Source organism: Catharus ustulatus, chromosome 6 (assembly GCF_009819885.2).
Source record: "Catharus ustulatus isolate bCatUst1 chromosome 6, bCatUst1.pri.v2, whole genome shotgun sequence".
Lineage (NCBI taxonomy): Eukaryota > Metazoa > Chordata > Aves > Passeriformes > Turdidae > Catharus > Catharus ustulatus.
The window spans coordinates 58,286,513-58,302,932 of record NC_046226.1 but is presented as its reverse complement, the minus strand read 5'-3'; the positions used below and the strand labels follow the sequence as shown (position 1 = coordinate 58,302,932).

At 34.5% G+C, this 16,420-nt stretch overlaps 1 protein-coding gene across 1 annotated transcript; it reads right to left on the bottom strand.

Annotated features, from left to right (window-relative positions):
- Window positions 1-7,171: 7,171 nt before the first annotated feature.
- Window positions 7,172-15,549, bottom strand: LOC116998023 (vesicular glutamate transporter 2-like). The gene is made up of 6 exons (XM_033063314.1): window positions 15,443-15,549; window positions 13,289-13,438; window positions 11,980-12,112; window positions 11,167-11,277; window positions 9,616-9,743; window positions 7,172-9,278 (listed from the first exon to the last, which is right to left on the bottom strand). Exons 1-6 carry the CDS (start codon window positions 15,446-15,448, stop codon window positions 8,946-8,948), a joined length of 861 nt encoding a protein of 286 aa, XP_032919205.1. The 5' UTR covers window positions 15,449-15,549; the 3' UTR covers window positions 7,172-8,945.
- Between the last annotated feature and the right edge of the window lie 871 nt (window positions 15,550-16,420).

Genomic DNA, 16,420 nt, shown 5'->3' with positions numbered 1-16,420 from the left:
CAGCACTAAATAGTGAGGTAACTGTGAATGTTAATGCAAAACGCATAAGGTGAATTTACATAGAATTAAGAGTTTCAAAAATTGAAATTAGAACTGCTATTTCATGTAGACATTTTAATTTCTTCTATTTAATATACAGATTATGTCACATTTTTGGTGTCGTATCAGAGTGGAGGATTACCTAAAATATGCTGCTTTTAGAATCAATTAGGTTGGAAAAGATTTCTGAGATCATCAAGTTCAGCCTGTTACCAAACACCACCATGTCAGCTAGACCATGGAACTAAGTGCCACATCCAGCCTTTTCTTAAACACCTCCAGGGCCATGAAGGTTAGTAAGAGAGGATCCAGCTGAAAGACGATCCCTTGTAAAGTCTAGAATTGCTTACTTTATAGTGTGGCTTGTTAGAGGTTAGTCAAAGCATCAGATCAAATCCTAATGGTAAAGTGTGCCTGCATTTTCTTAGTAAGGCATTTTAGTTACAGCAAATGTAATATAAGGATATTACAAAACTTACCGCAAACCCTGCTGACTGTCAAAGTTGTTACTGACAATCTCTGTTCTTTCTACAGATACAGACTGAGGAGAATGACATCTGCAAATCAAAGTGTCCATTCATAAATGTCTTATTAGGAATATGATGCTGATTTTTTGTCATCTATTCTATTAATCACAAGAAAAACAGAGGTTTAATTAAATTTGGTTTTCTTTATTGCAACAAGATAAAAACTGCTTTAGAGATTAACTGTAAATTTGTTCTTATTAGTGCCTAAAAGCAGATCACTAATTAATCTCTATTTCTTCCTGAATTTGTCATTAATTGCAAATTAATGGTCACACATAACAGATGTGTTGGAACTCTGAAGTCCGACATCTACTCATCATCCACGAAAAGATGGACTCCAGTATTTTTTCCCAGGAGATCCACATCATTTCATCTTAGATGTCACAGGGCAGTTCCTGCACTGTCTAATCAGGCAACAAAAGCAAAGCCACACAATGTGACATCAAGCTTCAAGCTACTCTGTAAACACTTTTTGTCCATACAAACTGTCATCTATGCTCATCAAAAAACGGTTTTTAAAGAAATTTAAATTTCTAATAAAAATTACACAGGCCTTTTATTTTGGAAGTGAATGAAGTTTCCCAGAAGTGTTTGAATATGGGACAGGTTTATACCCTGTTATTAAGATAGTTAACTTTCAAACATCAGCAATACAATTTTGCTAATTGATTTTATTGTCTTCTCTGATGTTTGGTTTTGCAGCCTGTTTTGACACTGACCTTTAAATCTCTTCCCTTAGTCAGCTGGAGTATTCTTTTCTGTCTCATTCTTTCTCATACCTTCCTTTTTCTGCATTTCTTTGTGAGATTTTTGTGAGATTATTCCATGAAGAATCACATGGTATGTGATTTCATTGTAGAGGAAAGAAAGCCAAAGCTGCTTGAAATGAAAGAAGGAATTCCACAGGGAATGGTTAAGCCATGCCACAAATATGCTGCTGTTAAAAAAATTGTATATAATTCACTGGTTTTTTTTACATGGCATAATTGAAAGTGATGTATTTACAAGATTGAATTAATCAATAACAAAATATAAAATAAACATTTCCAATCAGTGCCTCCAGATTCACTTGTTATTCAAACCAGGAGGCTTCTTTTCTGATATTTTTCTAAGCTGTTTAATTGTTTATGGGATTTATGGCTTTTTCACAGCTGACAGAAATTTAGGTGAGCATTAAGGTGTATTACCTAACTGATACTGGAACCAAAACATCTGGAACATCTGTCATTTGAGCACCATGACAGGTGAAGATAGACACTTCCCTTGGTGACCAAGAGCCATACCTTCCCCTCTTTTGCTCTGTGTCATGTAAACTTTTTTCTTTGCTTCGAATGCTCTTACCAACTCAGGCTGAGTAAGTAGTAGAGATAGGAGATTATAAAAGATCAATCCAGCGACAGAAGGATTTGTACATTTTTTGGAATACGAGAGATTGATGTCTGAGGCTCTGATTCACTGCAGCCACAGCCATAGCCCAGGAGTACTCTCAAGCTGACCCTTGAAGGGTTAAAGCTTTCATTCAACAGAGAATTAACAAATGCCAGGAGCTTTGAATTTGAGGAAAATATAGTAAGGGCCTTCTCTCTATTTCTTCTGTTCTCTTAAAAGGGAACATAGAGTGAAATCTAGTGGGCAGAAGCACAGTAGAGAATCTCCTACCTGGTGGTGACAGTTTCAGAACAGAATTTTAATGCTTGCAGAGTGCCTGTTAGCTATCAGTGTTTAGTCACTGGTGTAACAGTGGCAATTTTGAGGAACCTGGTTTGTCTTCATTGCAGTGACATCAGTGTCTTCAAAATACATTGCCTCCATAAGGAGCAGAACTCATATTTTGATAGAGGAATATCACTTGATTCTCCAAAGTGTCACAGTCTGTGTATTGAAGTATCAGTTAGGGAATTGATCTTAATGAGGCCCAAGAGTTAAATGTTAAATAGTCCTGCTATCTCAACAAAAATTATTTCAGCTTGTATGTTTTCTGTTAAGTAGTTTTGTGTCCTCTCAAATTAAATTAAGGCACAGGGAAAAATAAACCACTGATGGATCAAAGGATTCTATTCTAAATAAAATGTGGAGTATTTGCATTTAGTGATATAAACAGTAAATTACTGTTGTGTAAATCTGCATTGTATGAGCAAGTTTCTAAGCTAATAAAAATATTCTAAGGCAAGAAAATAAATTAACTAGAAAATGTTTTTTAGAAAAATACCTATTTTTTAAACTCATATGAAGCACAGACATAGACGCACAAAAATGTCCTTTAAAAGAATTTGCCTAAAAATGAAATTCTGATTTCTTAGATTTTAATTTCCATGTTTTCAAAAATTGAATGTCTTCACTATATAAAAATGAGTGAGAAATGGTTGTAATTGGGTAAATATATTGAGGTATATGGAAAAAAAATCAAAAGTATGTTTTCTGAAATACATATTTGGAAAGAATATTTATAATATATATATTTTTTTATGTATTTCATTTTCAAGTTGTTTAAAATGAGCCAAAAAGTTTTTGGAGAATGTATATAGACATGTTATATGTATTAGGTCTTTTTTTGACTGAGATTATTATTATATTTTTGTTATTAAAGGGCATATATCAACAATATTTTCATGTTCATGCAATGGACAATACTGTCTCACAAAGCACAGCCAATCCACTTCTTCATAGTCCCATCACACTTGCAGTCAACAAAAAGCCACTGTGAACCATCACCTTCAGGATTCCAGAAGCAGACTTAGATGGTCAGTCTTCACTTTACAGTGCTACCTTGTGGTTTTCTGTGTGAGACTTGTATGTGTCAACCAGCATCTGTTATACATGCATACATCAGATAAATATAAATATAAATATAAATATAAATATAAATATAAATATAAATATAAATATAAATATAAATATAAATATAAATATAAATATAATATAAATATAAATATAAATATAAATAAAATAAATAATATAAATATAAATAATAAATATAAATACACACACATATTATATGTATTATACATCACATTTAATTTGATGTTTCATCTATGCAGAGTAAACTATGCTGTATTGACCCTATGACCAGACAAAACTCCACAGAAAACCACAGCTGAGAAGAAAGTTGACCTTTTCTTTATTTGATTCAATTTTAATTCCACAAAGCAACACTTACAAAAAAGAAAATAACATTGGAACTTTCTAGATTAAAACTGAAAACTGTTTTGTTGATTGTTCTGATGTTTTCCTTAAGAAAATTATCATGTTCTCCTCACAAACTCTTTCAGTGCAGGGCCATTGGTGGCATCTAGTCAGTGTTGGCGAATTCAATTGATTATGCATACAGACTCTAATTAAATGGCAATCTTCCAATCTAGCAATGCAATACTTTTCTTTACACTTTCTCATAACTCTTTTTCTGCTTCCAAGCATCATTTTTGTTGGGAGTGCAAGTGCAAAAAGCTCAGGGCAGTTAAGGCCTCTACATGTCTCTGTGGCCCTGGCAGAGAAACATGTTAGATGCAAAGCCATGTGCCACAGAATGTGGCAATCAGCTTCTGAGCACACTTCTGGCCCCACCTTAACCTCAAGAGAGGGTGACCAGATATTTAGGACTTCATACTCACTGTCCCTTCCATTTCAAACCATACTATGATTCTCTGGGAAAAAGTGAGGAATTTTGTCAGCTCAAAAGTAGGGTTTTCCTAAAATTTCCTACAATGCTTTCTTTTCCCTGTAATTTCTAATTTATCCATACATTTTATGTCTGACATTTCATCTGTTTCATATTTATTCTCTGCCTACTTTCCTATAGATAAGAGCCCATCACAGGTTAGACCGTTGCTCAGAATTTTGAACTGTTTTCTAAAACCTTACCTATGTTTGGGAGAATGTGTTCATCTGAAACAAAAATTGCGAGGATTATGTTTCTAATGTTAAAATTTTACCAAGAAGATGTTTGCCAACAACCATTTTGTGACATTAATTCCCAAACATGGAAGATACTGTCTAAGCACTTGACTCAGTATAACTAAGTACACAGGCTTCTGTAGTGGCTTATAAGTAAACAGATAATACATTTCATTCTTTACAGTGCTTGGGGTTACAGCTGAGTGAAGAGGCATTAAGCAAAGCTAGAGTAGCAACATGGCACACACTAGCTGGATAGAGAGGATATCCATAGATATCTAATTAAAATCTGACTATAGTTCTAGATTCTTTGATTTTTTACTCTTAAATCTCCCAGTGCAGTGAAAATTATTCATGTGAAAGACACATACAAATTCCAAATAAGTACAAAAGCTGCTGCTGTTAAGTAGTTAATCTAGACTTATACTAGCCTTTAAACTCCTTCACAGCTTATCATGAAAGGAACAAAACATTTCATCTTTCAGAGGCAGCAACTGAGACTGTGATGTTATCTTTCTTACGGTACAGCTTTGAACTGTGACATTTATTCTGACTTCCACCCTCATTCCTATTCCTAGCTTCATGCTGAAAGAGAATTTCATTCGTATTTGCAGATATTCTTTTGTAACTTTTATTCAACCTTTACCTTGAGGCTTTCCTTTTCCCCTTAGGAAAGTTTTTTTAAAAAATTTGATCAGTTGCATTTCATGATCATTTTTGAAAGCAAAGAACTCTTTATGACAGCTTTATCTCTGCAACAAAGAGTACGTGCTAGCAGAAGGCATCCCACTGAGGGAGATTCAAATATTTTAAGAATTGTCAATTTGACTGATGCTGTCTATATGGAATCATTTGAGGACATGAAGGTGAACATCTGAGGTATTATTCTAGCCCATCTAAATGCAAAGCTTTTCTGACAATTTAAACAGAGCCTGGATTCTGCCCCTTCCTTTTACTTACCTTGCTGAAAAGATAAACAAGCAATAAATAAAAATCTGAGCAAAAATTACTTTCTTTTTTTTTCAACTTAGTAAGTGAACAGGGAGTACCAGATGGGGAACAGAAGAGAAACTGGTGGCAAAACAAAACTATCAAGTGAAATGTGAACATTGTCTGACTGACAGATGATTCGAGCTTCTGAGACTTCCAAAAGGGCAGCACTACACCATACATGTGCAACAGGCTTGCAGAGCAAGTCTTTGAACCTGAGCAGAAGAGAAACCTCTGAGCAGAAAGGGCATAGTTTACAAGAGGCTGAAGAGGTATATTTTAGCCATCCTACTTTATAAAAATGAAGTAGCAAGAGAAAAACATAAACCTATTTACTAAGAAGAAATACAGGGGTTTAGATGAAGGGTCATGTCCCCTCAACTCTCCTTTTTCCTGAAGCAGACGCAGCTGTTGCTGCTTGTTGCTGCTTGTTGCTTATTTTCTCCATTTCCCTCTTCTTCCTTCTCTGTACGTTCCTGATAATTGCTTCCTGTATTTTCCCATGAATAGGAGTCTGTGAAGAAGTAAAACTCTTAAGACTATCATGCTCCTTCTCCTTCTTCTTCCCAGAAGAATGGGTTTTTCTGGTCTGCCACTGAAAGAGGAAGTGAGGGAGCCAAAGCAGAAGCAGAGAGCTAAAAAAATAATGTGGTGGTTCCTTGAGTAGTGTACCATTCACAGGCAATTGTTTGGTCCTCACTGAGTTGTAGCTGGCTGAGCAGTGCACTGTCTAATGGCTGAATTAAAGTCTCTCCTTTGTTCTACATAATTCAAAGATCTCAAGCTAATAAGAAAAAAATCCCTACCTACATTTAATGAAAGGGAATTACTGAAGTAATTCCAAGACAGAGAACCTGTAAGATTGGACTGAAAATTTAGCAGAATTTATTTTTATTTAGTTTGTATTTTCTGAGCTGCCCACTTACCACAATAAATACAACAGCAATTTGAAGCTCCCATTTATCCTACTTTGAATCCTTCAGGCAATTTCTATGGCAATGTCACACCAGTCCATCAAAACAGTTAGTATTAACTTTCCAAGACAGTCTGTTAACTGACTCAGCATATCATGGCAACCAGCCTACTGGTGAAAAGCACTGGAGCTGTTACTGCTCTGGTTAGAGGTCTGAAATCAAAAGATTTGACTTTTTTCAGTTTGATGCTTCTGCATTATTCTACTTGGTGAAAGAAAATTATTGAAAAGCAAAATTTTTTTTAGAAAAAGACTTATTTTAAATACAGGGTTTCTTAAAAACCGCTGCGGGGTTTATCTAAAAAATTGATGGAAAGTAGCATGTATCAGTAAGGAGCCTTGCTGCACAATCAAGAAAGGAAAAAATTCTGCAAACAGCAATGTGTAACTTTTCATTTTCTTTAAAGAATGCTGATCTACGCCAGTTTTTCCACTAACACAGATTAGTCTGTCTTTCCCAGGTTCACTGCATCTGTCACACTGATCCTCCTGCTCCTTTCTCTTCCACATCTATGCCAGCCATCCTTCTGAGAGGACAGTCTTGAGACAGGTGCCTCTCCAACCAGTCATGCACATGGTTGGAGGCAAGAACAGACAATGTAAAAGGTTGGGTATGGAGAAAGTTGGGTATGGAGCTGCAGTCCCAACTGTGAGACTCTCTCCATGTGGATAGAAGAATTTGTTCTGCATTAACTATAATCTTTGTCTCCTATATTAAAACACGTCTAAAAATTACAAGAAACTATAGTGGTCTTTTTTATATAAAAGGATAAATAGAGCGTTTTATTAACACTTTTTGCAGCAACAAAAGTGACACAGTCCACATCTTTTTCATTAAACACAGCAAAAGCTATGGTCACGTTTTACATCACTTTGAGGCACAAAGCAAAATACTTCTTTTCTTAAGGTCAAGGTATGATTTGCATTAAAAAAAAGGAGAAAAAAACAATCCTCAAGTTGTATATTGCGGTAGCAGGGTTTCCAATCACTAGCACAATACAATGAACAGACCAAGAATCCAGAATGGATTATTACATACAATAATAATAATTTGATTGAATTAAGAAATGGATCATTGTCATTTTAGAGTATTAAGCAGTGGTCTGGTGTTGCTAACTTCAGTTGGTTCAGTTTGGTTCAATCCCAACAACCCCAAGTATATACAACAAGCTAAATAAAGGTAAATATATCATCTAGAAGATTATGCACTTCATAATGCATTGCACTTATTGCTTGGTACACTAATGTTGCAGTCACTGTTGAGTTATGCTAAAAAGACAAGCATGATGCTTGTTGGCTTCTTTCAACCCAACACTAGTTATTTACCACTTTGGTTTATTGTGTGTATTATTCAGTGTCCATTATTATTAGGTTTGAGCGAAAGACAAATAAATTTTATTTCAGGGATTTCTAAAATAACATTTTCTATAATTACAGTACCTTCAATAAACATATCTATGTATACAACTGTGGCACGATGTGTAAAAATATGAAAGCTATTAAGGGAAGAATAAGGGTTAAATTATTCTCTGTTTTTTTTCTATTTGTTTCAAAATATTCTGCAAAACAAATGCATCCTTTTTCATAGGGCTATTTGTTCATAGTAAAATTATCTTTGGAATTTTGTAAAAGACTATCTTTTTTTCTATGTTACATTGGGGATTTCTTTCTCTTTCTAAAGACACCAGTACAAATTCAGAATATACTGTAAAGAATAGAATAATAAAGCTTGTTTTTTGATAAAGGGATTTGCCAGGCTGTCTGAAAAATCAGACTTAATATTTTACATTGTTTTTATATTAGATGATAAATGCAGGGAAGAACATGACAATGTCTATAATTTCATGAGATTCTGTAAAGAATAGAAATAAGAATTTGTGCCCAAACATTCAGTATAAAACTCCTAAATAATTCCTATATTTATCACAGAGTAGCCTGCAGCATGTAATCACAATAAACATACAATATGCCCTATTTGTTCTTTAGGCTTGATACAATTACCATTAAGGGAACTGGATCAATCCTTGTAAATGCCTAGGACTCAGCCTTTCTTCTTTGAGAAAGTTCTTGTCCTAGACTAAACACACAACTACTACATTGCACTGAGTAAATGTGTGTCTTTAACACAATCTCTTTCAATACAGTGTAACAAATATATAAGTGCATTTTAAATGATCAAGTAATTTTGGCTTTCTAAAAAGAGCATTAGATGTGCCAACTTGGTTGCTTAGTTGTGCTTTAATCTTTAATTATGAGTTTTAGCTCTTGTATACTCTAAAGTACCTACTTGCCTCTATAATTTTGACCAGTAAACCCTTAAAACTCTAATGTTTATAGAACAAATATAACCTAATGAAAGTGATAACATCACAACTCATACAGATTGCACTTTGATGTATTTTTTTACAGTAAGACCTTCCTGTCTGATATGTGTTTACATGTTTATACCACATTTTTTTTCTGTGCAAACAATCACAATGAATTTAATCACAAACACTACAAAATATACCAAATATTTAGGTTTGTTATGAATAATCTCTTTCCTTGTAATTGTATGAGTCTTGTACTTCCTCTTGTACAAATTCCTCTTTTTTCTCCCAGCCATTTGGCCAGCCACCATTCACCTGGGTTGTAGCACCATAAGACTTGGTGGTACCGTAATTTACATAATTCTGAGTAATGTCCCCTGTCTCTTCAGCAAGTTCATCTTCATGAATAAAGCCACATTTCTCTTCACTTGTCTGTTCAGGGTCTGCCCAGGGCTGTTTCTCTCCTGAAGCAAATATGCCATAGAATATCACACCTCCATAATGAACTAAAGCAGCAATGAGGAAGACATACTGCCATTCTTCACGTGTCTGTAAAGAAAAAAATTTGCTAAATCAGAGTAGCACATAGATTTACTTAACTTTCTGAGCTGGAAGATTTAAATTAGGGATTGAGGTCATGATAGCAGAGTTAAAGCATTTAAGTGTCCATTTTAGAATTATTTATATCCATCTTTCTTTGAAAAATTTAACAGCCCACAAAAGCATCAACCTAATGGGCATATAGTGAAGCATGCCTCAAATTTGCATCCCTGAATGAAAGTCCCAGACTCCAACGGATATCCTGGCAAGTTGCATTATAGAAAGGTCTTTCTCTTGAAACCAATTGTATCAACCTGGAAGATTTGAAAACTGTATTTCCATTTACCTTGTTCTTTGTCATTGCTCCAACAATTATAGGGCAAACCATTCCAGACAAGGTCCCGACTCCATTAGAAATCCCCATTAAAATGCTAGCATACCTTGGGGCAATGTCTAAATGGTTGACATTGAATCCTGCAATAGAAAGGTCAGTGAGGGTTCACACCAAGAGCAGACCAGTACTTCAGATGAGAAAAGTGACATGACATTTTTACTATAACATATTTGGACTGCTTAATTGCATTTCTTTATCCTGATTAGACTTATAATGCTTAATTATTCCTACAGAGACTCTGTGTTTTCATTTTCTTTTAAGAAAATAGTTTAAAGGGATACCAGGGTAATTGTCTCACAAAATTACATTTAAGAAAACCCGAAAATCTCCCAGTAGTGTCTGTGGAGTAGAGAACCCAGAAGATATATATGCTGGGAAAGAATTTGTATTTCATAGTCCCATACATGACCATTTCATGCTGTAAATAATATGTCTTTTCTTCTTCCAGTTTGTAACATGTTCCTTTCCTATTGCCCACATTTTTCTTTTTTGCCACATAGACCAGCAGAAGGGAGTTCTTTTCTATTCATCAGTGGTAAACCAGAGAAAAAAGACATTATCAATGACAGAATTATTTATTAATTTTGAAAGATATTTCCATGTTCTCTTGCATTTTCAGCAGTACAACTCTGTTGAAAATGTATGCAGTAACTACTTAAATAATCTAAAGAGAGAGAACAAATTCTTCACAAAATAAGTACTTAAATAAGTGAAAACAGAATCCAAACTTTTGGATACAGAAAGGCAGGTAGTAGGATATGGTCAACTTGGGGAAAGTGCAATACACTTTCCAAATTGTACAAAACAATAGTGATACCTTGCAGAATGCATGAGATTAAGCACAGATTTGATTAGATTTTAGGTGTTTGGCACAAAATGGAAAGAACCTGCTTGAGACATAAGGAACCAGCATGGGAGAGGATACTAAAATCATAGTGCCAGGTGACTTGTGCTTGGGAAGGGGAAAGGAAAAGGCAAAGGGTTGATGAATCAGCAAGAAAGGGGAATAGATGAACTTCAATTCAGAAAAGAAATTCTAGTAATTAGGCCAAAATAAAATAGTATAATAGCAACAGGCCCCAAATTTAATAAAATAACACAATATTAACAAAACAATAACCAATACAGAGTGGAAAAAAAACCAACTTCTATTTAAAAAAGATGTGTAAATTTAGGTGTTATTGTGTAACACCAGTCCATTTGCCTTCTATGTTTGATTTCAAGAAAAATTTGTAGTGTTTTAACACTACATTAACATCTTAATGAGAAGAGAGTCTAATTTGCTGCAATGAATATGGAAAAGATTGAATTATTTGAAAATAAATAATCTAATATAAAAGCTGTAATACCAAATGTACATTCCTTTGTAAAGATCATAAATAATGTCCTTTGGGAATTCCAAAGTGAGTGGGCTTTTTAATTACTATCCATGAATAAAAGCAGAGTTAGATGTTCTGTCTCTTAAGATAAAATAGTTTAGTGTTAATAGTAATGTAATCTTACCAGATATGGCAAATCCACTAAAGCCTACAGCAAGCACTAAGAATGAAATAGCCACTCCTTTGCTGTGTGAATATCCCACCACGAGAAGAAGAGTTGCTTCCATACCAAAACCTGGTGAAATAATAAATAAAACCAGGCATCGAATTTAATTCCCTCTCAAATACTGCAGGTCTTAGGATGCCATGATATTTCATAGGAACACAAATAAAACATTACCTCAGAGTGGGATACAATCAGGTATTTCTTTCATGCCTAAAAACCACATGTTCTTCCTCTCTCAAATAATAATTATTTTACTCTCTGTGTGCTAATTTATTGCTACTTTCTGTGAGTTTTAAGATGAAAATAAATACTTGTGTTGTGGTAAGGTCATTCCAGCCAACTCTCATGGGAAGATATATTTAACCTGCTTGTGAATTTTCCAGCCCTTACCACAGCTAAATTTGCTTTAACGTCTCAGAAGTCAAGTTTGTAATCTCAGGGAGTTGTCTGGGCTCTCTTAGTGCAGAGAGTGTTTAGATGAGGAGCTAAGACTGAGTAAGTAGTTAAAAGTAGGCAAATTACCCTCCAAAAGCTCATCTGTTTCTTTAACAGTCTAAATGGTTTTCCAAATACCAAATAACTATATGGAAATGGCGAATGGGAGTACCTGTGCTTTCTTTTATTTAGTAACATCTGCATTACATAAAAAATGTGGAAAGGATTGCCTCCTAAGAACATACAACTGTGCAGTTTGTTTCTTTATTCTATCCAGAGTACAATATGAACATTAAATCCCTCCAAGAAACTTTTAGATAAAATAGAAGGACTTACCTCCACAGTTCATTATCTTTCTCACATTGGTCGTTGAAACAATCTGCCTGCTTCTTAAAAAGTCAGCAATTTGTCCCCCAATAGGAACAATAATTGTCATCACTAAATGCGGCACAGCAGATAAGATACCCACCTAAAATTAAAGTTAGAATTAGCAAAGTATAAACCCCAAGAAAATCTTAATTCTTCATTTCTTAAGTATCAGCAGCTAATTAATTACATCTTTTTAATGTCACCCTGTTTCAAAACTAGAAGTCTGGGTTATGAAATGAACAAAACTAATGAAGATTTATTTTATTTTTTACACTGAGAATTTTTAAGAAACTCTGAAACCATGACACTTTCTGTTTACAGATTGTTTTCATAGTTTATATTTGAACTAAAGCTTTTCCCATCACTTACCGTCCCCCATCAGAATTTTCAGTAAATTCATCATCAAATATGTAAAACTGAATAGTTACATTTATTTTGGTTTTAGTGTAGCTTTGCAGTAAGCCTCACATGCCTAGACAGATTCCCTATCAATCATCATCACATGCACAATGGCTATTTGTCCTTGATTTTGACCAAACTGCAAAGAGCATGAGGGCAAAAGGTATGTCTGGAAAACTTGTACGTAGAGAAAGATAAAATACTAAATATCCATCAGTGACATTCAAAGTGCTAAATGGACATAGCAAAATAAGACATAGTACTTTTGTGATGACTGCTCCATAGATTGTATGTATGTATTTACCTTACTGATCTGATCCAAACTTCATATGAATCACATGGAACCCTAAATCATCCTCATTTTGCCACCATCTAAATTTCCTTGTTAAATGAGAAAGGGGGTGCAGTTCTCACCAGATTAAAGGATATTATAGAAAGGTGAAAAACTATACTATCCTTCCTAGAACAAAGTGGCCCTGCTTTTAAAAAGGCACCTGGAAAAATCCATTTGTCACTGCTTTCTATTCAGCTTTGGTCAGATTCTGCAATCCCTGGGGGATCAGGGACAGAGTGTAATGGGTCTGCTGACACCTCTAATACCAAGCATGATCTGGTTTTGAGCACTTAACTTACAGTGTAGCCCTAAGCAGATCATCACTAAATCTCATCTTTCACCTTTCTCTATCCTATCCTTTGTCATAGTTGTTACTTCACTTATTCATGCTGGCCAAGGAAACAAGAACCGGGATGAGTAAGATTTAAGATGTAAATCCATTATAAAGATGCTTACCACTTTTATTTCCTATTCATAAATACTGCAAATGTAGATCAGACATTTACTTAGTTAAGATAAAAGCTTTACATACTTTTTACATACCTTGCTTATTTCAAATCCAAACACTTCCTCAAAGTAAGCCGGCTGACTAATTAGCAGCAAGTAAAAAGTCCAGCTTCTGCAGAAGTTTGCAACTATTATTGCATAGACTGGCATAGATGTAAAAAATTTTCTCCATGGTGTTTTGTATTTCTGAAACGTAAAAGGGAGATTCAGTTACCATGTTGATCATTATCAACTATCCATCTTCCCTTTCCTTACCCTTTTTTTAGCTATAGTCCAACAAGTACATATATGTACAGCATATAAATGTTACTATGAAAACGCAAGTGGAGGAACTCTGTGATACTTAATTGTATCACAACACTCACATATGAGAGCTTTTATCTCATACTAGAACATGAACATATGTGGACATAAGACCAAAATAATAATGTCTTTAAATGACATTTTAAAATAATGTCTCTGAATAATAATAATAATGTCTTTAAAAGACAGTGTTGCTGTATGTAAAACAACAGTCAGATTTGACACTGTAACTACAAAATTTCTTTCAGATTTACTGCAAACGTATTTTAGCATTTAAATCTTAATTGCAGTATTCTACTCTGTTGGTTTTTTTGTGTTTTTTTTAATCAAGCCTCAGCTGAAACTGCTTGGTCAATATATTTTTTGTTTGCTTTAGTGTATTTTTACAATACATTGCATAAAGAAAAAAAGACAGATGGACAATCCTGCTGAGTCCCAGCACCTGTCCACGAGCCCAGGCTTCTAGCCATCTGTGTTGATCCAAACACAGGATTCATACCCAGATAAGTGCTTGAAAATCACTTCAGCAAGAATTCAGGCTGAATTCAGTCTACTGTTGATTTGAGTACTGGCTTTTCTTCAAAGAAAAACAGCCCATAAATGTGCAACTCCCTGTATACCTATTAAATTACACCTAAATGAGAGGTAAGGATTAATTAAGTGACTTAATTAATGAGAAGCCAGCCAGAAAATCTAACTTGATGGTATGTGAAGAATTTCACCTTAAATATTTTAGAAGCAACTGAACTATTGATACAAGATAATCACTAAAAAAAATGTTAATTAAAAAGTCACAATAAAAAATAGACAGAAATTGTACAGTCCAAATTAGAATTGTATGGACATTCTTCAAAGTAACTAATTTCACAGATTTTCAAAGCCACGAACCCTACTGAGTGCTGTTGAATATCAACTGAGACAGGCCCTCAATAACATTTAAAAATGTTAGCTATCAAAAAAATGACTCTTTAATATTTTCAGTTCCTTATTAAAACAAAACAAAGTTTTTACAAAGATGAACATTTTTAATTCCTGAGTTCAATCAAGAACCAGTGTTCTGACCAAATAGAGAACATAATGAGGGTCTACTGAGAATGGATGGTGCAAAAATTTAAGCAGATGAAGTGAGGCTAATTTTTTTTTTTTTAAATTTTCTTGAGTGAGCAAATATGGCAATAATTTCTCTAAAGCTTTTCAGCAGTTACAGAAAAAAAGATGACTATTAGTTAGTACGATTGGAGTGTTAAGTGGTTGGAAAATTCAGAGTTCATACACGGTTTTTAGCAGTTCTTGAGAATTAAACCAGTACAGCACTAAGATTATGAGAGGCTTAACATATCCCAAACAAAATTACTGCAATAATGGGAAATGTTCTTATGGATCTCAAAGCAGTGTCCATTGCAACTTGCACTCTTTCTGACAGACAAAACATAAAATAATAAGGATTGCTATTTTCTGATGTTCTGGGGACCTCAAGACATACTGAGTAGTGCTTTTCCTGCAGTTCGCTTTTAGGAAGAGGAAAACCTTCCAGAAATTACTATATAGGAAGGACACTGACTTTTTCAGTTCAAAATATAAGAAAAATCCTAATAAAGTTGAAGTCTCAAATGTAGCTGTACCTCTTGTTTATAATTTGGAGTAGAAAAAGAAGCATAAATTCCATGAGTCTGCTAGAAGAGCTAGAACCTGTTTTCTTAGTGCAAAAACAGTATCCACCCAGAAGTCCACCAGCAGATTTAAGATCTTCCCATCCCCCAGGAACACATTTGTTCAAATTGTTCAAAATACACTTTTTGATCTTAAAGGTATGTTTGATTTTTTGTTATTGTCTGTATTTAGGTGCTGGTATATCTCATTGGAAACCAGTGTGGGTAATATTCTTACTTCCATTGCACCTAGGAGGTTGGCACTCTCTCCAATGCTTTCTTCTATGTATCTCCTTTCTTCATCTGTGATTGTAGGATGCTTTGCAGGCTCTCATATGAAACCAAAAGCCAAAACATGTACCAGACTATACCAAAGCTCCCTTTGGAATGGAAAGAAAAAATCTGTGAAGTATTACAACAAATTTATATGGCAATCGCTGTCAGTGCTTCTTTTCTGAGTTCCCTCAGTAGAAATAACTGTGCAACAGAGAGTTTGATCCTGTGAACAATGCTTGTGCAAAATACATGCAGAACTACAGCACAGTGAAGTAGTCTTTGCTTCATTTACAGAATGATTTCACTGGAAGTGAATATTCACTGATCTTCACATCAGTTTGTACAATTCAATGCAATGAAGCAGCTTCCATTTGATTTCACTAAACTGTAAATGAAGGACCATTCAGCTTTAAGATGCTGCTGTTTGATTACTGCACTAAATCTTTTACCTGCAAAATAGAAGACTCCGGCAATTTTTTCAACATAGCAATGCACTTCCTGAGTAGTTTATTAAATTTCTGTAATGCTTCTACTTAATTCACATAATGCAGAATGAATTCCCTTGGGGCATACTTTTCTGTCAGCCTAGGTTAACACAACTGGTGTGAATAAAGTTATGTAGGTCTTTAGACAAAAACCAGAACAACTTATTCAGGGCAGACACTCTAAATTTGCAGTTTTGTCAGTGTGAGAGATGTTAATGTGGCAGAGATAGTATAATCTGCACAGAAATTTGCACTACTTGTGCTAAAAGTGACAAAGGTTTCAACATGAGCTATCTTTTCTTATTTAATCATGTTGCTTCCTTATATACTCTTCTCTTTAAATTCTGTTCTTTCATTGTCCTTTTATCTAGATTGTATTTTTAGCTTAGAAGTCCCACTTCTCTGGGGTTTTTGTCCTCTTAACAGTAGCTTTCACACTTTTACAAAGGGCAAAG